Source organism: Apiospora hydei, assembly GCF_038363865.1.
Source record: "Apiospora hydei strain CBS 114990 chromosome Unknown utg000003l_segment0_segment0, whole genome shotgun sequence".
Classification (NCBI taxonomy): domain Eukaryota; kingdom Fungi; phylum Ascomycota; class Sordariomycetes; order Amphisphaeriales; family Apiosporaceae; genus Apiospora; species Apiospora hydei.
The window spans coordinates 241,428-263,306 of record NW_027117362.1 but is presented as its reverse complement, the minus strand read 5'-3'; the positions used below and the strand labels follow the sequence as shown (position 1 = coordinate 263,306).

The window sequence follows — 21,879 nt, the reverse complement described above, 5'->3', positions numbered from 1 at the left end:
TAAATGGTGCCCCTTCACCCATGTCCTCGTCGTCTTCTACCATCTAATTATGACTGGTTCTCCATACAAGCCCCGTCGTGCAACACCACATGCTCCGGGATGACGTTGCCCTCAAAGGGCGCCTGCACCAGCACCGTCTGCTCGTTGCTGGGGAACTCGGTAAAGTGCCCGCGGAGCGTGCTCGTGTTCTGCATGTCGGCCGCGATGATGACCGACGACGCCAGCGTGCCGGGCATCATGTAGGCCACGTTCACCTGCGGGCAGGTCGGCAGCTTGTTGCCCAGGAAGTCGATGCAGTTGGGGTCGATGGACGGGGCGGGCGCGGTGATGCGGATGAGGCCGTTCATGACCATGGTTAACCTGTGCTTTTGATTAGGGCATAATACGTTCCTAGTCTTGGGGGACTGCAGGATGATAAATGCTCACTGTATCGCCGGTGCCCAGGCTTCGCCGGGTGTCGTGTTGGGCTCGATTATGGACCAGGTAGCGCTTGTGGTGTTCCCGATGAAGTAATTCATGGCCGACATTGCCTTGGTGGGTACGGATGCATTGAGTTGCCAGCATTCCAACACCGAGACCTGGTTGCGCGACGCCAGCGCCGTGATGTTGAGGGGCATGAAGCTGCCCGCTCTCGGCTTGATGGGAGCAAGCGAGAGAGCGACGGCTATGCGCTTGAGGAGATACATTATGAGGCGAGCACTCAGCTCAGTAGGTAAAATCACAACAAGGGTTATAGCGAAGCGAGGGTCAGATCATAATAGCAACCAGAAGAACTGAGAGGAGAGCAGGTCGGCTCGCATGGGCGGATGCGATATAAGACATCCGGTCGGTGTGGGTGCGTGCATGCCACAAGCTGGAACGCCACGGGCATCGAAATAATGACGGACATCCGACATAACACACGGGATGCAGCATCCAAGCACGCCCAAAATGCATCATGGCACGCTAATGTCAGCCACAATGGAAGGAAATGTCTTACCACGGGAAAAAGGAACGACTCTAGTGTCACTGCGCTGCCGCTCCTTTCAATCCTTTTCTTTACTTTACAAGGCGCGGCAGGTCTCTGCCATCTGAAAATGACATGATGATGATAAATGCTTATGTTCAATTCGTAAAGAAGTACACACTATATACGGGCGGCACACACCACTCCGGGATTTTTCGGCTCTTTGTCCACCAGGGATTCTCTTTCTCATTCTTTCGTACAAAGCTCGTGCAAACGCTCGGGTTCATCCCAATCAACTAACCAAACTAATCCTCCACCTCCATCCTGAACTCAGTCTTCCGAACGATCCGGTTTCCCTGAATGATGATGGCCTCCTTGCTATCATTGCTCGACGGCATCGGGGGCTCAACCGAGTCGGTGGACCCCTGCCTCTTGCCGCTGCCACCACCACTGCTGTGGCTCAGGTACGTCTTGGGCCCCGTGTAGGGCCGGCTGCCGGAGCCGCCCATGTGGGCGTACTTGGAGCTGCGGCCGCCGCCGCCGCCGTTTTGCTGCTGGTAGTCGGGCGTGTGGTGCAGCGAGGAGCCGAAGAGGCGCGGCCACCAGCTCTTGAGCAGGACCTTGAGGGCGGGCGCGGAGCCGCAGAAGATGGCGACGTAGATCTCGAGCTCGCACCAGTTGAGAGAGTCGGCCAGCAGGAAGTACATGTCCGTCTCGTTGGAGAGCTTGCGGACGTAGCCGAACCTGACGCAGCCGGCTGTTGCGCGAGGGGAGTCTTGGTTAGCCGGATGTGCTTAAAATTGAATCATGGAAGGTCGGTCAACTTACCGGCAACGGAGAAGAAGCCGAGGCTGAAGACGCCCAGTAGGGCTACCTTTTGGCGCATGGGGATCTGGATGTTCCACAGCATGGGCATCGGGGCGACGTAGATGGCGATATCGGTGATGATACTGGATGGTCAACCCGTCAGCATATCGTTTCCTGCATAATTCGTGATGCATAATGAAAGAAAAAAAGGAAACTTACTTCAAATACCCATTAGCGTCGTAAAATGCCTGCTGCGCCCCGGGCGCCATGCACTCCCCATCGACGACGCCCTCGATGTCCCAGAAGAGGGCGGGCGGGAAGCACGAGATGGCGAGGACGACGCCGCTCGCGATGTTGAGGGCGGCGACGACGAACATGAGGCCGTAGACGGTCCAGCGCATGACGCGGCGGTGGTCGAGGCGCAGGTAAAAGACGAGCAGGGACTGCTTGACGAAGAACATGGCGACGCAGTACAGCAGCCGCGTCGAGTAGATGGACTGGAGCATGGGGACCATGTCGGTGGGCGGGATGTCGGCGACTGTACGAGGGGGCGGTATTGTTAGCTTCGGGGAGTTGGGACGGACGGACAGGGTGAGCTTGAACTCGGGCTGGGGTATACTTACTATGTTTACCGACGCCATAGTACGCGGCTAGCATCGATGCGACGGAGAGCCCAAAGGTGAAGATCTGATATCGCTCTTGTTAGTTACCTGGACAGATCAAGGCCACGAAATTCTGGAATGCCTTACAGTGCCGACCAACATGAAAACTAAAACAATCTCACGGTTAGCTTACTCCAAAGTATGTAACAGATGGATATGTGTGTGTCACTTACTGTCGTCCACCCCGACCGCCTTGATCATGAACATCCGGACGTACATCCGAACCGATATGAGCATCGCGATGACGATGATGAAGCTGATTCCGACGCCAAACACCGAAGCCTGTCGAGATCCCTCCTGGAGCCCGGCTCGAGCGTCGAGCTCATGGTATTGGGGGTGTGGCGCCATGTTGTCTCAAGTATACTCGTGTGTAGTCTCGCAATGGGATCAGAGGAGAGGTTATTGTCTTGGTACCGTTGCCGCCGTTACTGCTGACTGGGACAAGGGGGTCTTCCGTCTGATGGCAGATTTAAAAGCACAGCCAGCCGAAAGAGGACGGCCAAGGGGTTTCGCCTTTATAACGGCATTTGGGGGTCGAGGGTATAGAGCGGGGGTGATGGCGTATATGCCCGCCCTCTTTTCTTTATTCTCCTTCCGAGAATAAGAAGCGCGATGCGCGCATCAGGGTCGTATGGAAGCCGTTTGCCTCTTTTTTGCTTGTTTTACATTCTGTATCGGTCGATTGCAACTGCAGAAATCAACCAAAAAAAGGCGAGGCGAGTTGCCGCCGGAGGGGACTAGACCCGAAGAGCACATCCACCCTCGCTCGCTTAACGTTGTTCCCCGGTTTCCTTGCATACATATTGGGGGAATGGATGACTTGCAGAGAGGGAGGGACCAGATACGGCAGGTGGGCTTGGCTGCCTATTCGCCTGTCGCCCTTCTACTTTCAGGGGCCGGCGGGTAACTCATCATTTCTCAGATTGCCGATGTCACTCTGTCGATGCAGAGAGTAATATGTGCCTCGGTCCTAAGCCTCTGGACAACGGCAACACAGGCGCCCGATTGGGTGTGACGACGTCTCTTCGGACGTTTTATAAAATGGGATCAGCGGCCAGTCACATTTGTCAAGAGCCCAGGTGCCCTAATAGCGGGCGCTCCCGGGGGCCGGCGGCCGGTCAAGGAAAAGGTGGGTTGGGCGAAGAGTCGCGAGTCCCACCCCCAGAGGAGGAGCCAAGGAGCGTTTGATATTGTACCTAATCCTTGGCATTCCTTGCAGTGGTGCCGTTGGTAGCGCAATTCCTAGTGGAAACGGTCGTGGAGTCTTTGTTTTTTTCCCAGGTGGCAACAGAAGGACGTCCAGCTCGGCCCAGGTGTGACAGCCTACGTCTCCAAAGAATAAAGTAAAACCTGCATCCCATTATGCGCACAGCAGTCAGCTCGCGTTGCGACAGGCTGGCACCCAACTGGCCGGTTGGCCGTACATATGCAGGCAATCAACTGTCGGCGCTGGAACACGAAGTTGTTTGCTTTTTCGCTGTTTCTTTTGTTCGTTGAGTGCTTCCTTCTACAATCGAACGATATCTTCCGCCAACCAGTCTCCGGAGCAAACCACCACCGAAGTCTGCTGTTCGCAACTGTGCCGTCCAACCAGGCATTTCGCCGAGATAACGAAACCAAAGACGGCAGTCGAATGTGTGTCCTGTACGAGAATGCGTTGGCTCTAGCCTCTCATAGGGCAAGATGCGCAGATGGGCAATGTAGAGTCTAATTAGGTAAACGTATGCTTCAGGTTTGGTGCGTGTCCAGAAACCGACCGAGTCCCAAAAGAGAAAAAGGGCTCCATCCTGGCAGCGGGCCGCACGACCCAGGATGCGCCCATGAACATGTGATTGGTCACCTCGGGTCGTCCCTGGGTCCTGGCTCTCTCGTTACTTTGTCTCTATTCCGGGATTAACGTTGTTCATAGGGCCAGAGGGGCCCCGATGGGGAACGAATAAATATACTAAGGTAAGGATCGGTTGTTGAGGTCGTAGTACTAGTCACTCTCCAGTTTTGTTGACAGAATTGACCTGTCAATGGACAGTGCGGGCGTCCGGAAGCGTGGCCCGAGGCGATCATATTGGTGGGTTTTGGTTACATCGGAGCTGAAGGTAAAATCCTGGCTCGCCCTATAATATGCCGGCTATGGATATTTCGTGGTCTACGCGCGGAGAGACTGGCTGACTGGCAGAGCAGGCATGATGATGCCAGGCTGACCTCACCCCAGAAGCAATACCACATCCGGGCCTATGCTCCAACTACACCAGCTAAGCAAGAGCCAGTATTTTCGAGGGACAATATGCTAAAACTTCAAGAGGTTATTATCGTCAGTTTAACCAACGGTCGCTCTCACTGTGCCTCTTTCTGATAATCTTTCGGAAGTTGCTGCTGGCATCTCCACCTTCGCCCGCCTCACGGACAGGGGAGGAGCCCCAGAATAAGGGGCCACTGAAAACGATCCACCGTCCCTCCAACGACTCATTCGGCGCAAAAGGAAACAGCAAAGCTGGCAAGAGGGGACTCTCCCACAATTACTACTGATGGAGCTGTTCCTTGCAGTGGTGTCGTGTTTGAATGAGTGTTTTGTCCACGAGTTCGCGCCATAAGCGCGTCAAGACAGCCGGATCAACGCAACCGCATCAATACACCATCACGGGATGAGTAAGGTATATCACACGGTGTTTACGCATCCATCCATCGGAGATCCGTTGGAACCTCTTGGCTGCCTGGCTGATGCTTACATGGCTGCTTCCTATCTCAATCACGCAACTCCTGTCCATATTGCTCAGAGAGCGCAATGTCATTCATTCGTCATAAAGTGTTGCATTGGGATAGAAGAGCTGAAAAGCTATGCCAATTGAGAAGGAATAATAAGAGACTCGTTAATTACAGTAATGCTACAAAACGACGACGACCAATGGTCGTCCGCAGAACGCTGATGCCACTCCACTCGCCCACGATCTATACATATAATCCCAGTAAACGCCGCCCTGATTGGCCCGGCGGAATACCCGGTCCACCAATTCTGTTGGGGCCTTTCAGTAAACCAGCCCCCTGACAACTCATCGGAACGTGCTCCCCGATCACCATTACCACACACGTTGTTCAAGGTCAAGCAAGTCGCTCGCTCAAACGTGCACCGCAGCGGAGCCGACCCCCCTCCCCCCTCCAGATGCGGCAACATCTCCTTCTCGGCAATGCAGCTGTCAATCGTCACCGTCCGCTTGCCCGCGACGACATGGCGCAGCTCGTCGACAAAGTCCTGCGCCCACGCCTCGGCCGCGTGCACCGGCGCCCACCCCAGCCGCTCGCGCGCCACCGTGCCTTTCGTCGCCCTGTGCCCGGCCCACCCGACCTCGGCAACGACGACGTTGCCCGCCGTCGTCGTCGCGGCCTCTTGCAGGTCGACCTGCCGGATGTACTTGCGCAGCGGCGTCATGACGCCGTCGCCGCCCCTGGGTAGGACGCCCGCGGCAAAGGCGGCGTCGAGGCAGCCCTGCGCGATGTCGCGCATGTAGACCCGGCCCGCGGTCGGGAAGACGATCCCCCGCGCACCGCTGGGGAGGTTCTGTGCCGCGTTCTCGACAATGTCGCGCACGCAGCGCACGTAGAGGTCCGCGAGGTCCGCGACGTGCACGTAGTCGATGACGCCGGTGCCGTCGCCCAGCTGGAAGCCGTAGCCCTTCTCGACGACGTACCGCATCATGATGGGCACCATCAGCCCCGCGCGCTGGAAGAGACCCTCGCCCTCGCCGAAGATGCAGGGGGCTTGGATGCTGACGGCGCCGACCTCTGGCGAGGGGCCGGAGACGGCCGGGTGGCCGAGCACGGCGAGCTCGGAGGCGCGTTGGGGGTACCACTCCCGCTCGTTCTCGGCCTTTTCAAAGTCGTACACGGTCGTGCCGTCCGCGTCGTGCAGCTCGCGGTCCGGGAAGGCCTCGCCGGTCAGGGGCCGGTCCGACACGTTGGAGCAGCCGCTCGTGTGCAGCATCCAGGGTTTGGCCGTGGTGTTTCGCTGTTGTTGCCGGCTGCGCTGGCGGAGCCCGCGCACCATGGCCTCGGCGCTGGCCGGGTGGAAGCCGGAGCCGGCGTTGATGACGATGTCGTGCTGGCTGGCGAGCATCTCGATCAGCTCCGTCTCGTCGTAGTTGCGGAAGAGGATGGGCAGGACGCGGTCCCGGCCGTAGGTCCGCAGCAGCTCGTCGACGCGCTCCTCGCCGCGCACGAGCACCGACACCTTGGGCAGGGCCCGGATCGAGGCCTCCGGGCTCGTCAGGAGGCGGTGCAGGACCGTGCCGCCGACGTAGCCGGTCGCGCCGGTGAGTAATATCTTGGGGTAGGAGGAGGAGGACGACGACGACATGGTTTCTGTGTCTGGATGGGGAAGGAGGAGATGCGGAAGAAGAAGACAAGAGTGATCTGCTGCGGGAAAAAGCAATGCAGATCGGTCGGTGTGAGAGAAGCGAGGGTATGTCTTGGGGCACAGCAGAGAGTGCAGATGTAGAGTGAGCCAGGGAGGGATATTATACAATAAGCAAGTGTAAGTTGGATCTGCGTAACCGATGGGAGAGTGGGAGCTGCAGGCGAGAGGTCATTTGTAGTAAAGTGCCTGCTGCACCTCCCCTTCGAGATAAGAGACCTGTCGGATTTGGGCATGATGTCCGATATCTCATGTTACGTGGCATTCCAAGTCCCTACTGTACACAGTCCCTACACACCCCCATTCTCTGCCCCAAACTCCCCTGGCCGGGTCTGGTCTGGTCTGACGTTCAGGCCATGCACCATGAGAGAGCTGAATCCTGGGATGAAGCAATGGTCGCATGCTACGCATGGCTGCATCAGAAGGGTGCTGCTGCATGGCTTTGCATGGGTGTATACAGTAGGTTAACCCCTTCGAGGTGCGTTGGTGGATGGTTGGATGGATGGCTGGATGGGGCCCCCTCCCAATAGTCAGGGCCCCATTCCCCTTATTTCCGGTACCCTTGGCCCGGTCGCCGCGGGTGGTCCACCTTCCATCTCTTGGCATACCATGCGGGCTGGGAAACAGGGCACAGGTTGAACCCAGGTCTGTCTGGGCCCTTTTCCCTGGAAAGTCCCTTCCTCCCGATGCCGTCCGCGAAAACCAAGGTTCTTGCAAAACGTGTTCTTGCGCCATGTTGCATAGGTATTTGCTGCGGATACGGCGGGGAATTCGTCGACGGTCGCAATCGGACCAATCCATGGCTAGAGCTCTAAGGCCCCTCATGGCACCTGCGACGTTCATCTTACGAGCAGAGATGTGCATCTGAGTATACTGAGTCCGCATTGGTCGATAGCCACTTTCGGCCTCTTACAGTGTCTTTTTTCGTAAACGAACAGCACCTTGAGGGAAGCAATCTCGATATGGCACGATGGCCTCGCTTCGGCAGTTGGAAACGAGGGTGCATGATTCATTGCTGTATTGCATATCTGTTGATCTTGCGTCGAGATCCAATGATGGCAATCCTTCCTAGGGTTGGTTCTGGCTAGGACTATGCATCTCTCTACTAGTACTTTACCACACGTGGGCTACCGTCCCATCCAACGGTGGAACAATTTCTCCGGTTGTTTCAGCTGACAACATCTGTCGTGTTCGGACAAAGGGTGTTCCTTTTGGGTATACCTTTGCACACTCGTGATAGGCTTACTCAGCTTCTACTGACGGCCCTTGATAGATCCTGAAACCAGACTCTCAATGCCGCTGGCAGTCGTCCTGATGTTATGCACTTGTGTCTAAGAAGCCGTCTTGGCCGTGGACAACAGATTGGTCGGAAACGTCCAGTTTGGGCTCATGAGGTTTACTCGGCAGCCTCCGAATTCGTTGGCTGTGACATGTATTGCGAGAATGGCCTGTGAGGGATGCCCATGTCCGAGTTGCCCGTCAGCACAAAGGTCGTGGTGGCGTTGTTTGTAAGCTGCGTGGAAGAGGTACCCGATAATATGAAACCCAAAAGGAAGTTATAGTGCTCACTACCGGACTTGAACCGGTATCCGTTTTCCTACTATTTATCTCGAGTAAACGTGCTTTCCCATTAAGCCAAGTGAGCCTCGTCATTCGTGTATTGGCAGGAGGTACTCGACGACGAGCCTATTGCCTTTCATAACCTTCAACTGAGCCCCAGGCTGTAAAGCACGCAAAAAATCCAAAAGGGAAGTTATAACGCTCACTACCGGACTCGAACCGGTATCCGCCTTGCTACTTGGTAGCCTGAGCAAGTCGTGCTTTACCATTAAGCCAAGTGAGCCTCGTCATTTGTATACTGGCAGAAGGCACTCGGCGATCAGCTTATTGCCGCTTATAACCTTAACCGAGTCTAGATTATGCGGCGGCTTGTATTCACTCGGCGACGTGAAACACGCAAAAAGGAAATATTCAATGTTTGCCCTTGGTTTTGTGGTGGTAGTTACCAAGACCATGCAAAAAGTAAGTATCAACGCTCACTACCGGAGTCGAACCGGTATCCGCTTTGCTACTGAGTGAGTATTCACAGGGAGTAAACGTGCTTTGCCATTAAGCTAAGTGAACCTGCTGCCGTATCTCTGTCATTTGTGTCTACTCGGCGATCAAACTATTGCTCTACATAACTCCAACTGGGTCTTGTTGGGCAACACTCCCAACTTCTCGAACCAACTATTAGCCGTTCCTTGACCCCGACCTGTCGGTTGCGCAAGACCGCCCACGCCTCTCGTGAGGTCGACTCCCTTGCCATATTATAACGCCATATTATGAGATACTCTGCAAGCACATGTATGACACCACCATGACGGACTTGGAGATGTAATGGCGGAGGTCCGGTGGGCACCCCCTTACGCAATGCCGCCAAGCCCATACAAGGCATGCTATTCGCCTCCTGGCATCCTAGCCGTCGATGGCTTGTGCCCGCCTCGGCCTACCGCTTACTAGGCATAACGGCCATTCATATAATCATCTACCTGCCGTCCCCCACCCCGGATCGACGTGAAACTGAAAAAGGCTTGGCTTATCCCTTGGGCCGTTACAACACCAAGTGCCTGACTACATGCTTAATGGGTTGACATAACAATGCCGTTTGGTAGATGTCTGGGCTGCGTTGGCCCAGCTTTGTATCCCACTTGGCAAAAGTGCCACTCCATGAGAAGGTTTCCTCCATCGTTCGTTCTCATGTTAGGTCCAGTCTTTTGTTCCATGAAGACAACGCGGTAAGTGATATCGCTGCAGCTCGCGAAACCTGCGGTCATCCCCACACTCCCTGTCAGCTCACCAACCAAGTAGATAGCATAGGCATACCTCACTGTGGTTGCCTTGGTATCTTTCATGCTAGTATACTTGGAGCTGATTCCGTAAACTTTAGACAATTCTACTTGTATAACACGGTCCTATTAATCTTGTTCTATTATATTATACAGTATTCTTTATAGTTCATCTACAGTCCCCGTCTAGTAATCCTAGTAGCCCGTCCTGACTACCCTCTCGTCCTCGAAATGCTTCTCCGACATATGATCCGGGTGCGCCCCGTACCCCGCCACATCCGGGCTCGACGGATACCTCGCCATATCCGGGTTGTTGTTCTTCACCCCGTACTTCTCCCGCTTCCGCGTCCTCTGCTCCGCGTCCGCATCCTTGAGCTGCTCGTTGAGCACCACCCGAATCATCAGGATCAACACAAACGAAGCCCACGACATCGCGACCAAACCAGACCCGCCGCCAATGCGGATGTGCACGGCCTGCGTCATGATGTCGACGAGCCCCGTGATCAGGCTCACGGCCGAGACGATGACGGACGCGATCAGCAGCGCGTACAGGGCTATGGCCGGGACCAGCTTGAAGAACGTCGCGAACCCGAACACGTTCTCGGCCAGCGTGCGTTTGCCGTCGGGGTATTTGCGGCCCAACGTGAAGCCGTAGACGATCTCGCCCACCAGCCCCAACAGCAGGAGCCAGGCGCAGCCGCAGGCCACCGCGTAGACGATCATGGTGGGGCCGAAGGTGAAGAGCATGACGCCGCGCTTGAGCGAGTTGCTCGCGTTGACGAGCTCGCGCTGGACGGTGTTGCAGCCCTTGTCGATGGGCTCGCGGAGCTTCTGCTGGACGTCTTTGGGCATGAGGAAGATGCTCGTCACGTTGGCGATGAGGTCGCCGGGGGAGAAGCTGAAGATTTTGCCGCCGTTGGCGACGGGATCGAAGGTGGTGTTTTGGCCTGGATAGGGTCAGTAACGTAGAAACAGGGGGAACGGGAAGGATGACTCGGGGTTTCACTTACCTTCCCCGAATAGAGAAGTGCAATTCTGCGGCGCCGTCGAAAATTTGGTCGTGCTGTTCGTATACTCCACCGAGCGCGGGACCTTGCACCACGTCGTCGTATGCAACGAGTACCTCTGCGAGATGCCCAGCTCATTCAGCTTCCGCACGACGCGCAGCCCCCACTCGTTGAGCTGGTTCTCGATCTTGGCCAGGACCTTCATGACGAGCTTCTCGACAATGTCCTTGATGTCGCCGATGTTGTCGCCGACCTCGTCGACAAGGTCTTTCGCCTTGTTGGCGATCTGGGAGGTGGCGTTCTTGACCTTGTCCTCGGCGCCGTTGACGACGGTGCCGACTTGGCCCGAGGCTTTGTTGATGCCGTCGCCGACTTTGTTGGTTACGGAGCTTATGTCGATTCTGCGCACGAGTTGGCGCGTTTGCGGTTTGTCGACGAAGGCGATTTTGGTCCAGTTGAATTCGGCGAAGTCGCCCATGTCGATCTATAAGCGCCTGTGTTAGCGGATGAAAAAGTTTCTTATCTAGAATCTTCCCGGGAGTTCTCCCTTACCGATATGACGGCCAGTGTACTCGGCATCTCCGCATCACCCCGTCCGACGCCGAAGGCTAGTGTCGTCATGATGCTGACGGCGAGTATAGGCAGCAGGAGGGCCATGGCTGTTTTGTTGGGAATACCAGGGAACTTTCGCCTGACCTGTTTCGTAACAGGATTATGTATGATCCAGGAAAACATCTTTGCTGGTAATAGTAAAATTAATGTGGCTAAAAATTAGAAGTGAATAAAAAATAGTATGGTAGCGAATAGGATTTAGAGTGAGTGTGTCAGTTTACATTTTGCGAGTAGGCAAGCAGCAGACTCTAATATCTCTTGCCATGACTTTTCTTTATCCCATTGACTTCTAGTGGGTGAAGGGATAACCCCGACCGGTCCCTTTATCCAAGAAGGTCACTACGACAGTCCGAGTCCCAATCATCTGCTATTGCCTTTGTCGGCCAGTTTCATTGTTTCGTCCCGATTTGTTTCTGGAAGCCCCAAAAGAAGGCCGCCTAACTAAGAAGCGACAAGAAAAGAAACGTTGCCCCGATCAGACTGCCGATCATACATGCTGGGTTGCTGTCATCCCATCCTCCCCAAGGCCCACCAACCAAGTTTCTTTATGGGGGAGGCTAGGTAGGCTAAAGAGACAAAACTCGGCTGCCCTAGTCAATTGGCAATGGCCGAAACAACCTTAAATGGACGACGGGCGATCAATCAATCAAGTAGTTTTAATTTTCAAGAGTTGAGCGGCGTTCTGATACGCGACCTGGGAGAACTCTGCCTGCGATACCAAGCCGCTGCTCCGCAACGACGCCATGAACGCCGCGCCGTCCTCGTTGCTGGCAAAGGGGTAGTCCACGCTGTACAGGATGCGGGTCCGGTTCGTGTTGCGCACGAGCGTGGCGACGGGGTCGAGACTGAAAATGCCGCTCGTGGTGACGTAGGCGTTGCCCGCGTACACCTGGTCCAGGGTCCGGCTCAGGCCCGGGCTCAGGAACAGGTCGGAACGCCACAGGTAGTACGGCACCAGCTCGCCCATGTGGCCGAGGATGACCTGCAGCTCGGGGAACCGCTCGAAGACGCCGCCGAGGTACATCCGCAGGAACCCGAAGCCGGTGCGCTCGTGCCAGCCCCACGCCACGGTGCCCAGGGCGGCCGCCTGGCCGGCGCTCCACTCGCCCGCGACCGAGGGCGCGTACAGGCCCGTGCCGGCGTCGACCACGTCGGCGAGCGACGGGTACGTCGGGTGCAGGTAGATGGGCACCCCGAGCCCCACGGCCGCGGCCCAGAGCGAGTCGTACGCGGCGCCGTCGTAGTAGCTCGCGTTGGCGAGGTGCGCGTCCACGAGCGCGCCGACGAACCCGTGCGCGGCCACGCACCGGCGCAGCTCCGCCGCGGCGGCCCCGGGCGCCGCCATGGGCAGGATGCAGAAGCCGCGGAAGCGCGCCGGGGCCGGGGACGCGGCGATGGCGGCCGCGAGCTCGTCGTTGGCGGTCGCGCACGCGGGGGCGACGAGAGGACCTCCGGGACGGGGACGTGGGAGATGACCTGGATTTGGATGTTGTTGGCGTCCATGGACGCGAGCCGCTGCGCCCCGATCTCGCGGAGCTTGGGCAGCGTGCCCCCGCCGGGGCTGCCGCCGCCGCCGATCAGCGCATTGAGCGGGTTGGCCAGGAACTGCTGGAATAGTGAGGGGGAGAGCCAGTGCTCTTCCAGCGTGTAGTAGGGAGGGAGAGTGCAGTTTCCACTTGTGGCCGGCTTGCCGTACTTGCCATATGCTCCAATTGAAGCGGCGGGCAGGGCCGACGTTAGTGACGGAAGCAGCGGGAACAGGAGAAGACCTGCCCGGATAAACGAGTGCATGCTGTCGGAGCTTTAATGAAAGTGGTAGGAGGAAAACTGGCGAACGAGCAAAAGGCGACGCTCTGCTTCTCGGCGCTTCTTTACGTCTTCTTATGGTGCTTCGGGAACTCGCACTTCGACTTGCATACGATGTCGTCGCGGGAGGTGGGATGTCTTGGGGTTTGAGTTCACGTTACGTATCCGCGTCGAGGGCCTGCCCGCCCGCCCACAGAGTATGTTGATTTTGGCGAGCCATTGCGTCAGTAGATGCAGACATCCGCGAACTCGCCTTTGAAAATTGATCATGCGTTTAAACCTCCCAATTGCGGCAGCCTTGGCCAAGTCCGGTCTCGACTTTGGAACCAGACCCCTCGTCTTGGGACATACCGCAGGCATGAGAGTTCAGAAAGTAACGTGAATTTGTCTGTGTGATGGCTTCATATTACCGCCGTACTTGACATGAACCAGAAAGCTCGCAATTGTCGCGTGAATCAAGGGCATATCGCACTATGACCCGGTACTTCCATGAACGTAGATCCGAGTCCGGAATACCCCAACGTCAATGTGGTGTCTTGCCTCTGCCTCGCACACTCAAACCCGCCCTGCCGCTCCTTCAAGTTTCTCCGTCGCTGTATGAGGTCCGCTGTCGACATTTCTCAGCCACACGTGGCTCCGAACCGGCTCCCGATCTCGTCAGTTCGCTGTTCATCCTTGCACACCTTTGTGCCTGTGCAGGTCTCCTTGACGGACAGTTTCCCGGCGTTGCACTGGAAGGAGATCTTGTTGTTCCTACATGCGTAGAATATAATTATGTGTTAGTGAGTTCGTTATATTCATTCAATGGCATTTTGGGAATTCAAAGTTCGAAATGGATGGCGGCCGTTGAGATAGCTGGGGGCTGACTGACCCGCAGAACACATCGCCGTCTTGGTGTTTGTCGCCACTGCACTCGCCGGCACCGGCGTGCGCCATGACCACGCATAGCGCGATGAAGAGAAGGATCGCGATGGACCGCATTTTGATAGCCGAGAACAGATAGACCAATCCCACGATGGCGTTAGAGCTGAATCAGGTTTCCTCGCCTGTGGAGAACTACCAGGAAGTTGCAAAAGAAGAGAAAAGGAAATGAGAAAACGTCCGTAAGGCTGGCTTATCTTACGCTGCCCGACTTGGTGACACCCCGCCGGGGGCTGAGCGGCCCCCATGTTGCAGTATTGGATATGCAGGTCTTCCCACCCGGTCACTTTAACCGAACCAATGTAACGTTCGCGCAGGCAGAACATCTCACCTCAGCATCGGGTTGCTGCAGAATATGTCGATCATGAGCATTTAATGGGAAGGGCATGTCAAATTCCGATATCATGCTTAATTCAAGGCTGGTCGATTCACCTTCACATTTTCGGTATCGTAAGGCGCGTTGAAGTCTTACAATCGATGTTCTTATCTCAGTCCCCAGGGCGATTTGGTCAAGTAGGACTCGTGGGTTTTACAGGCCAAGAACTTATAGTATAGCTGTACAGATACGAGCAAGTCCCATGTGTGTCTTGGTATCTGGTTACTCAGTCTCGATATGGATCTATCAGAAGACAGGAGTGGCTTCAGATAATGAATAGGGGCTTGGCGCTATCTACCGGAGGCACAAATACCTATTTCTGATGTTCAACAAATATTGTTTCATCCTGTACTTATCCAACTGTATCGGATTAAGCAATGTATTTAAAGCTCAAAAATTGGCATCCCGAGACGAAGAGCAACGGACCCATGCCTTATGCACATGATAGGTCCTTCTGGGTCTTTACGGCTTTACATAGAAAGGGGGAATCGGGATAAGAGTGCCCATACGATGACCATCAAGCCACATTGATAGCAAGGTACATACGCTGCATCCACGCTAAAGGTTGACAGGTCAGTAAATCGATGAATTTTAATACAATTGTATGTCGTTTGTGCTGGGATATCAGAATGGCTAATCTGCATGAGAAGCCAGAGTACCAATTGAAGTCCATGGCTTTAGGGGTCTTTGTGGTGTACCAACCAATACCCTACCGCTAAAAATGTGCCCCCACTTTGGCCAGTGCCGATGGCTCGATTTGGTGGGCTGATTTTTCCACGGGCGCAAATACAAACCATCACCTCACTCACTCAGCAACGTTTTGGGCAAAATTGGAAGAAAAGAAAGGGAAGAAGAGAAGGGAGGGGAAATAGAGGTTTAGAGAAGGAATTCAAAGTGAAGAAATCCCGACAATAAGTGGTGAAGAGAGAGGGCCTTGTTCAGAATGGAGGAGCTACCGATGGAGCCCCGCGGCCTCTTCTACCAGGAGAACTTCGTCGATCCCGCGCACGAGGCCGAGCTGGTGCGCCTCTTCCGCGAGGAGCTGGACTGGCCCGTCCGCCCGCCCGGCACCCGCCTCAGCCTGCACTACGGCTACACCTTCGACTACAAGACGTTCGGCGTCGACCCGGACATCCCCTTCAAGCCGTTCCCGGACTGGCTGCGGCCCCTGATCCCCCAGACGGTGAGGGGAGGCCTCCCGCCCGCACAGGTCTGTCTGCAGTACTACCCGCCCGGCGCGGGGATCCCGCCGCACGTCGATACGCACTCGGCTTACGACGAGCTGTACTCCCTCTCGCTGGGGAGCGCCGTCATGATGCAGTTCCGCCGTCCCCCGTCCATTGCTGCTGTTGCTACTCCTTCTGGTGAAGCCACGGGAGACGCCGGAGAGGAGGAAGAAGATAAACGCGCGGAGCTGGACCTGGTCCCCCGCAGCCTCCTCGAGATGCGCGGCGACTCGCGCCTGCACTGGACCCACGGCATCAAGAAGCGCAAGACGGACACCCTGCCGGACGGCACCGTGCGCCCCCGGCAGGACCGCTGGAGCATCACGTACCGCTGGCTGCGGGAGCGCGCCGTCGACGAGGACACGCCCGCCGAGTGCGAGTGCGGCAACGCGCGGCTGTGCGACACGGCGCAGCGGCGGGTGGGGATCGAGCGGGAGTACCGGTGGAAGCAGCAGGAGCAGGAGAAGAAGCAAGAGGACACAGGCACACTGCGAGAAGCGGCGAGTTGAAAGGAATGGACGTCAAATCAATCGATCTTATTGGTGACCGGAAGTGTACGCGATGCGACAGCCCACATGTCGCACATCATTTGCAAGCGTGCCGTTATCGCCTGGGACGATGCTGCCTACCTACCTAACATCCTACAACCGGAACATCCTTCCCGCCCAATCAAGCAACCGGTCGAAATTGCCTATCTGCCCAATTCCCCAACTCTAGGAACGCGTCGACAAGCGCGTTCGGCATCCATGGCAATATCGCCCACATGGATGCAAATATGGGTCCAGGGTACAGAGGCGAGGGCTTATCCCCTGAATAACGCTCTCAGGTGGGCGGGCATGGCTCGTACCTTGAGTAGCAAGGCAGCTTTAAAGCCCCCTTCTTGCTCTTGGGTCTTATGGGCTCCGGGTCGTCACCGTCGATGGCCTTGGCGCCTCCATGGGTGTCGGCCCCGTGAGTCAAAGTAAGCGCACGCACACGCACATACACACACGGAAGGGGTCGTCCGCGCTGATCCCCGAGTCGACTTAGACTTAGCTCAATCATACTTTATAACGTCATACGCCATATTTTCTCTCTATGCGCATCTGAAACGCAGGATACCTAGCTGGTAGCTGCCGAGCCGTCTACGAACAAACCAACCCTGTAAGCCTCGCGATCAAGTGGGCAAAGTCGTGCCGCTTGTTGGTCATTCAACGTACTTTCTACATGATACGGCAACCCAAGGAGAACCTAGTTCAAAATCCAAGGTCCGTCAAAAATTACGAAAAGCAACTGCTGATATCGACTTCGGAAACATTCTATCGATCCGGGATGCGTTAAGAAAATGCAGTAGTATTCTCGACCTATATATACGGCACGTTCATTACCCCTGAACACCACCTAAAGCAGACCTTAAGTCGCAAACCCAAGCCTAGGCACATTGCGAGTACCACTCATTCGAGACCTTGCAAGTCCCCTGCGCACAGCACGTCGCGCCCGCCCACCCGTTCCCGCCGCACTGCGCATACATGGCCGCGCAGTTCCCCGTCGGGGCCGGCGCACCACTACCTGCCGTCGTGCTGGTCCTCATAGTCGTAGTCGCGACCGGTGCGCTGCCGCCTTGGGCCGCCTTGATGGCGGCGATGAGCTTGGGCCCGACCTGCTGCGCGATGAACTGGTCGCCCAGGTCGTTGGGGTGCACGCCGTCCTGCTGCAGCATGGCGTTGGTGAAGCCCGCGGCGCGCGAGCAGTCGGCGACGGTGATGGGGGACGCGGACGTGCTGTGCTGCGAGGCCCAGGCCGGGATGGCGCTGTTGACGGACTCGATGGTGGCGTCGCTCCAGCTCGTGGGGATCAGCTTGTCGATCTATGTTCAGGTGGCGTATGTTATTAGCATGTGGTTTTAGATGGGCTTGACAGTTGGCTGGCCCCGTCCCCCCTAGTCACCCCAATGTGCCTGTCACGCCACGCCACGAAGAAAAGGGAAAGAACCTACAATGACCTTAACATTCGGATTCGCCCCCCTCGTAGTCGTAAGGATAGTCGTGTACGCATCCAGTATAGCCTGGACATTCCGCTTCCCGATATTGACATCGTTGGTCCCCAGCATGAACTGAAGGACGTCGGGCTTCGTGCTCTGGACCCAGCCCGCAATGTTGTTGCGCGCGATATCGTACGCCTGCCAGCCCGAGTGGCCCTCGTGGTCCGGGTCGAACCCCGCGGGCGGGGAGCCGCACTTGGACTCGAGCCCGCGCGTGCTGCCGACGAAGTCGACGCTGTTGGATAACCCGGCCGAGGCGAGCTGCGTCCAGACTTTGGGGCGCCAGCAGGTGATTTGGGTGATGGAGTCGCCTAGCAGCATCATTTTGACTTTGCTTTGCGCGGAGGCGGTGCTGGCGGCGAGCGCCAGGACGGCGAGGCTGGAGAGGGAGAACTGCATCTTCACGCCAGGGTGGGGGAAGACCTTTCGTTGTCGTGGTGAGAGTGGCCTAGGAGGAACGCGGTAGGCGATCCGGAAGGACTTTCAGAAGCAGGTTTCAGAAGCAGATGGCAGGCTCTTGCAGCTGACTGAAGTGTGTTTGCTCGCCCAAGGGCAACGGGAAAACACACGAGAGCCCTACCATCTCCTATTATATATATGCAGTAACCAGGTAGCTATTCCGTCATCGCCGAATCATCCCACCACTAACCTATTAAAGCCACAAGCAAGCATTCGTACCGGTGCCATTGTGAGTAGGCCCGCGGACGGCGGTGCTGTAGGGGGTTAGAGGGTACCGAGCGGCATCCTCGCTCCGGACATGCCAGATTCGGCAGCGTTCCCTTCCATGACCACACTCGGACGCAGAAGAAGGCCTAGCTCAACCGCACGTCGACAGCTAGCTCCATAGCAGAGCATGCCAAGACGGTCGCTTGCCGGCCATTGCGGGGGAGCAGTTGCAAGGGCACAGGCGGTTTTGGACCGCCAACCCATGTGGTGATTGGTGGAAATCGGTATCTCCAATGAATTTCCTCCCGGGGACCCGTCAATAGGATGATTCTCGATCCACATCTGGATCGTTCGGAATCTGGCCAGCTGCTTTGGAACACTCATCTCTCGAATAAATTAGCAAGGTCTTGTAAAAAAAAACGTTCATTTGGTATGCCAGTGGTAAAAGAGCCATGGAAACCCTGCTTGGAGACGATGTTGTGATCATATTGTAGTTCGTCACCCATCAGCTGGACTATGCTAGAGTGTCTGATCGTTACATATAGCTTCGTGGAACATAGGAGTCAGAAGTCAGACACATACTATTGGATGTGACAAATGCGTGCGAACTCTTTAGGTGTATTGTTGGAATTTCATAGATAGAATACTACGAATAGGCAATACAGTAGCGCTCCCTACAGTGGGTATTGACTACACGATATGCCCAGGTTGCTTGCCCCCAGCTTTTGACCGCCTCCCGTCCCCTTTTGCTCCGTAGTATATGCTAGTCGTTCATTCATTGAATAGGTATTTATCCTTCCTCGTCATCATCGTCGCATCGTCAACTCCTCCCACTGCACACCCGCCCACTCCTCCAAGTAACCCGCCTCGCCCTCACCGACCCCACGGGCCTGGCAATCCGAGTCGCACACCCCGACGATGATGGTGCCCCAATCCATGCCCTCCAGGCCCATCTCCTCGGCCTCGAGCTCGGCGATGGCATTGGGCGTCATCTGGACCTCAAACGTCCGGGCGCTGCCGCAGTTGCCGCACCGCGGCATGCTCCGCCCCGTGCTCAGGTTCTGCCCGACCGGGTCCGTCTTGGAGTAGAGCAGCGGCTGCCCGCGGAACTCGTAGCGGATCACCTGCTCCGGGTTCTGCGCCAGGCGGTCGGCGAACTTCTGGAAGTCGGCGTCCATAGTCGACTCGAACACGTCCTTTTCCTCCTTGCCGCCGCCGCTGCCGCCCGCCGCCGAGGGGTCGTCGACGTCCATTTGTACGGCTTGGGGTACAGGGGCCGGGGTGGGATCTAGGGTCTCGTAGTCGGCGTCGGCTAGGTATGACACGGGGTAGGGCGCGGGCAGGTCCTTCTCGGCGGGCCAGGGCTCCGCAGGCTCGGGCTTGTCGGACTTGGCCTGGGGGTTGTTGAGGTTGAGCGTCTCGGCGAATGTTTGGGGTAACGAGCTGACAGCCTCCGCGACCTTCTCCGTAACTGTAGCTTCTTCTTTAGGCTCGGCGTCTGCTGGTTTTGGTTCTTCGGCAGCCGGCGCAGCAGGCTTGCTGAAGGGGTTCGCGGAGGAGGCAAAGGGATTGCTCGGGGCCGCGGCGGACGATTTGCCAGTCGCGAACGGGTTGGCCGAGCCCGTAGAGGATCCAATCGGCTTGGCGCCGAATAGGGACTCTCCTAGACCGGTGGCGATCGGCTTGGGTTCAGCTTTGGCTGCGGGTGCCGGCTTCTTCTCCTCCTTTTCCTCCTTCGCCGCGACGACTTTGGAGCCTGGCGCAATCCGTACGCCGCGAACTGCGCGTATGCTTCCGTCTTTCCGCCTGCAGGTCTTCTTTCTGCATGCGAATACGTAGATCCGTCGTTCGTGGCCGGGGAATTGTTCGGGCAGTTCGCCGTTGAGTTGGAGGATGACGACCATCATGTCCTTGCAGACCTTGCACCTGGCGAGCGCGGCCGACGGGGGCGATGAAGGGTCTAGCCATTCCTAAATGTTTGAAGCAAATACGTATCAGATTCTGTTTCCCGTACACGAATCAAAGGACGGCACAGTGAGAATCGAGTCACCCCCGCGATCGTAGCTCCCGGAGTGTGGTTGGGATGGAGTAGCACTTACAGGGCGCCCTCCCAGGCGGCTGATGGTGTCATCGTCGGCGTCTTTGGAAGCGTAGCCCAGCAAGACGTTGGTCTCGGTGTACTCCTCTTCTTCGCCTCCAGAAGAGTCACTGTCGTAAGGCGCCATGGTTTCTGTGTAGTTATGACTGGATCGCTGGTTGCCAAGTAACACCAGCTTCTTTGCGACGATGACCTCGAATGCGAATGCGGGACAGGACCAGTAATTTTTTGTTCTTATCGTAAATGGCGGGGGAGGGGTACAGCGAAAGCTGCTTATCGGGTTGGGCACTTGTGCCTGAACTTGCCCCACCTAAACCTATGGCCCAAGGTGGAAGGAAGTAGGGATCCATTGCTTCCCAATCTTCCTTCCAATCTTCCTTCCTCTCACTGTGTTTGCCCGAGGTCCTTGAGTCCCGATCAAACATTGGCGGTGATACATAGTACAAATGAAAGCCCGGTTGCTCCGTCAATAAGTTTGCATCAGGAAGACCATATCTTACTGCGTTGTGTCGAGATATGGGCACCAGTGGGCAGCCGAGGTCCTCAAGTGCTGAAGGCGCTGTAAGTGTAACAGACAACTTACATGAGGCAAGCGCCACCCAAACATCTGGGCAGTTGCATTCAAGTAGCATCGCCGAAATAAACAGCCCAACAGCCTGCAGTTCTGATTGCCCATCTGTCTTACATGTATTCATACAACTTGAAAACCCCCGAGACCTTGCCTTATATTTTACACCAATACAGCTCCTTAGTACTGCACCCTCGTCGCCATGGATGGGCTACCAACTCCATGCATTACCCATCCGACGTTTCTAATGTTACTTGATACCGGCTATTGAGTGCTTTATAGGGCTCGAACGCCACCTATGCAAGACGAATGCAGCAGAAAGCAGGTTATCTTCCGTGCTGTGCCTTCAACCCTTCGTCTTGATCATGACAACACCTTTTAGACCTTGTACTATCAATTCTGGACCCTGACCCCAGTTGTTATAGCTGGGTGACTGGAACATAGATGTTGGTAGTCACATAACAGGGTTGGTGCATTCTGCCGAGTCGTCGTGGCTTGATGGGGAGAGGATATGAGCTATCAACAAGAAAGTCAACGCAAACTCCAGGTTCCTTTCCCGACATTCTCTGCAGTACCCAAGCAACGAGATGAAACCAATCTTATGACCGAACTCAGGTCAGGACGTACCAGACATTCACTCAAGGGATCCCACGGGAGAAGTGAGATCAAGCTTCCTGCCCAGGAATATCGCCGTCTAGTGAAAGCTTGGTAGTCCTCTGAGGAACCAATGCGACCAATCGAGAACTGAGAAGCGACCCGGCCGTCGAGCCTGCGGGGCCGGCTATGGACCAGGATTCAGGGGTGTTAGACGAGCAACGATGGCGATCTATCAATACACACGATTGCTCGCGCCATTTCCTGATAGGCTAGTCCGTATGAGGGAGCTCGCGTCGCTCACACTTTCGCTCGCCATGTCGGTTGCGCATCGAGCCGT

The 21,879-nt window shown here is 56.2% G+C and overlaps 9 protein-coding genes across 9 annotated transcripts; 1 reads left to right on the top strand and 8 right to left on the bottom strand.

Moving 5' to 3' along the window:
- Nucleotides 1-47: 47 nt before the first annotated feature.
- On the bottom strand, nt 48-686 carry PG997_001857 (uncharacterized protein; the record flags this gene model as incomplete). Its single annotated transcript, XM_066806172.1, has 2 exons — nt 48-360; nt 427-686. The coding sequence occupies 2 exons, from the start codon at nt 684-686 to the stop codon at nt 48-50; spliced, it is 573 nt and encodes a 190-aa protein (XP_066673468.1).
- A 565-nt stretch (nt 687-1,251) lies between these two features.
- Nucleotides 1,252-2,763, bottom strand: PG997_001856 (uncharacterized protein; the record flags this gene model as incomplete). The annotated part of the gene is made up of 5 exons (XM_066806171.1): nt 1,252-1,721; nt 1,775-1,896; nt 1,973-2,361; nt 2,503-2,522; nt 2,589-2,763. The coding sequence occupies 5 exons, from the start codon at nt 2,761-2,763 to the stop codon at nt 1,252-1,254; spliced, it is 1,176 nt and encodes a 391-aa protein (XP_066673467.1).
- Nucleotides 2,764-5,283: 2,520 nt separating this feature from the next.
- Nucleotides 5,284-6,760, bottom strand: PG997_001855 (uncharacterized protein; the record flags this gene model as incomplete). The annotated part of the gene is made up of 2 exons (XM_066806170.1): nt 5,284-5,358; nt 5,498-6,760. The coding sequence occupies 2 exons, from the start codon at nt 6,758-6,760 to the stop codon at nt 5,284-5,286; spliced, it is 1,338 nt and encodes a 445-aa protein (XP_066673466.1).
- A 3,080-nt stretch (nt 6,761-9,840) lies between these two features.
- PG997_001854 (uncharacterized protein) lies at nt 9,841-11,309 on the bottom strand (the record flags this gene model as incomplete). The annotated part of the gene is made up of 3 exons (XM_066806169.1): nt 9,841-10,592; nt 10,656-11,136; nt 11,205-11,309. The coding sequence occupies 3 exons, from the start codon at nt 11,307-11,309 to the stop codon at nt 9,841-9,843; spliced, it is 1,338 nt and encodes a 445-aa protein (XP_066673465.1).
- Nucleotides 11,310-11,910: 601 nt separating this feature from the next.
- On the bottom strand, nt 11,911-13,055 carry PG997_001853 (amidohydrolase 2; the record flags this gene model as incomplete). Its single annotated transcript, XM_066806168.1, has 2 exons — nt 11,911-12,672; nt 12,729-13,055. The coding sequence occupies 2 exons, from the start codon at nt 13,053-13,055 to the stop codon at nt 11,911-11,913; spliced, it is 1,089 nt and encodes a 362-aa protein (XP_066673464.1).
- Nucleotides 13,056-13,690: 635 nt separating this feature from the next.
- On the bottom strand, nt 13,691-14,051 carry PG997_001852 (uncharacterized protein; the record flags this gene model as incomplete). The annotated part of the gene is made up of 2 exons (XM_066806167.1): nt 13,691-13,823; nt 13,942-14,051. 2 exons carry the CDS (start codon nt 14,049-14,051, stop codon nt 13,691-13,693), a joined length of 243 nt encoding a protein of 80 aa, XP_066673463.1.
- Nucleotides 14,052-15,310: 1,259 nt separating this feature from the next.
- PG997_001851 (uncharacterized protein) lies at nt 15,311-16,102 on the top strand (the record flags this gene model as incomplete). Its single annotated transcript, XM_066806166.1, has 1 exon — nt 15,311-16,102. One exon carries the CDS (start codon nt 15,311-15,313, stop codon nt 16,100-16,102), a length of 792 nt encoding a protein of 263 aa, XP_066673462.1.
- Nucleotides 16,103-16,852: 750 nt separating this feature from the next.
- PG997_001850 (carbohydrate esterase family 3 protein) lies at nt 16,853-18,012 on the bottom strand (the record flags this gene model as incomplete). The annotated part of the gene is made up of 3 exons (XM_066806165.1): nt 16,853-16,891; nt 17,179-17,439; nt 17,569-18,012. The coding sequence occupies 3 exons, from the start codon at nt 18,010-18,012 to the stop codon at nt 16,853-16,855; spliced, it is 744 nt and encodes a 247-aa protein (XP_066673461.1).
- Nucleotides 18,013-19,085: 1,073 nt separating this feature from the next.
- PG997_001849 (uncharacterized protein) lies at nt 19,086-20,504 on the bottom strand (the record flags this gene model as incomplete). Its single annotated transcript, XM_066806164.1, has 2 exons — nt 19,086-20,249; nt 20,379-20,504. The coding sequence occupies 2 exons, from the start codon at nt 20,502-20,504 to the stop codon at nt 19,086-19,088; spliced, it is 1,290 nt and encodes a 429-aa protein (XP_066673460.1).
- Between the last annotated feature and the right edge of the window lie 1,375 nt (nt 20,505-21,879).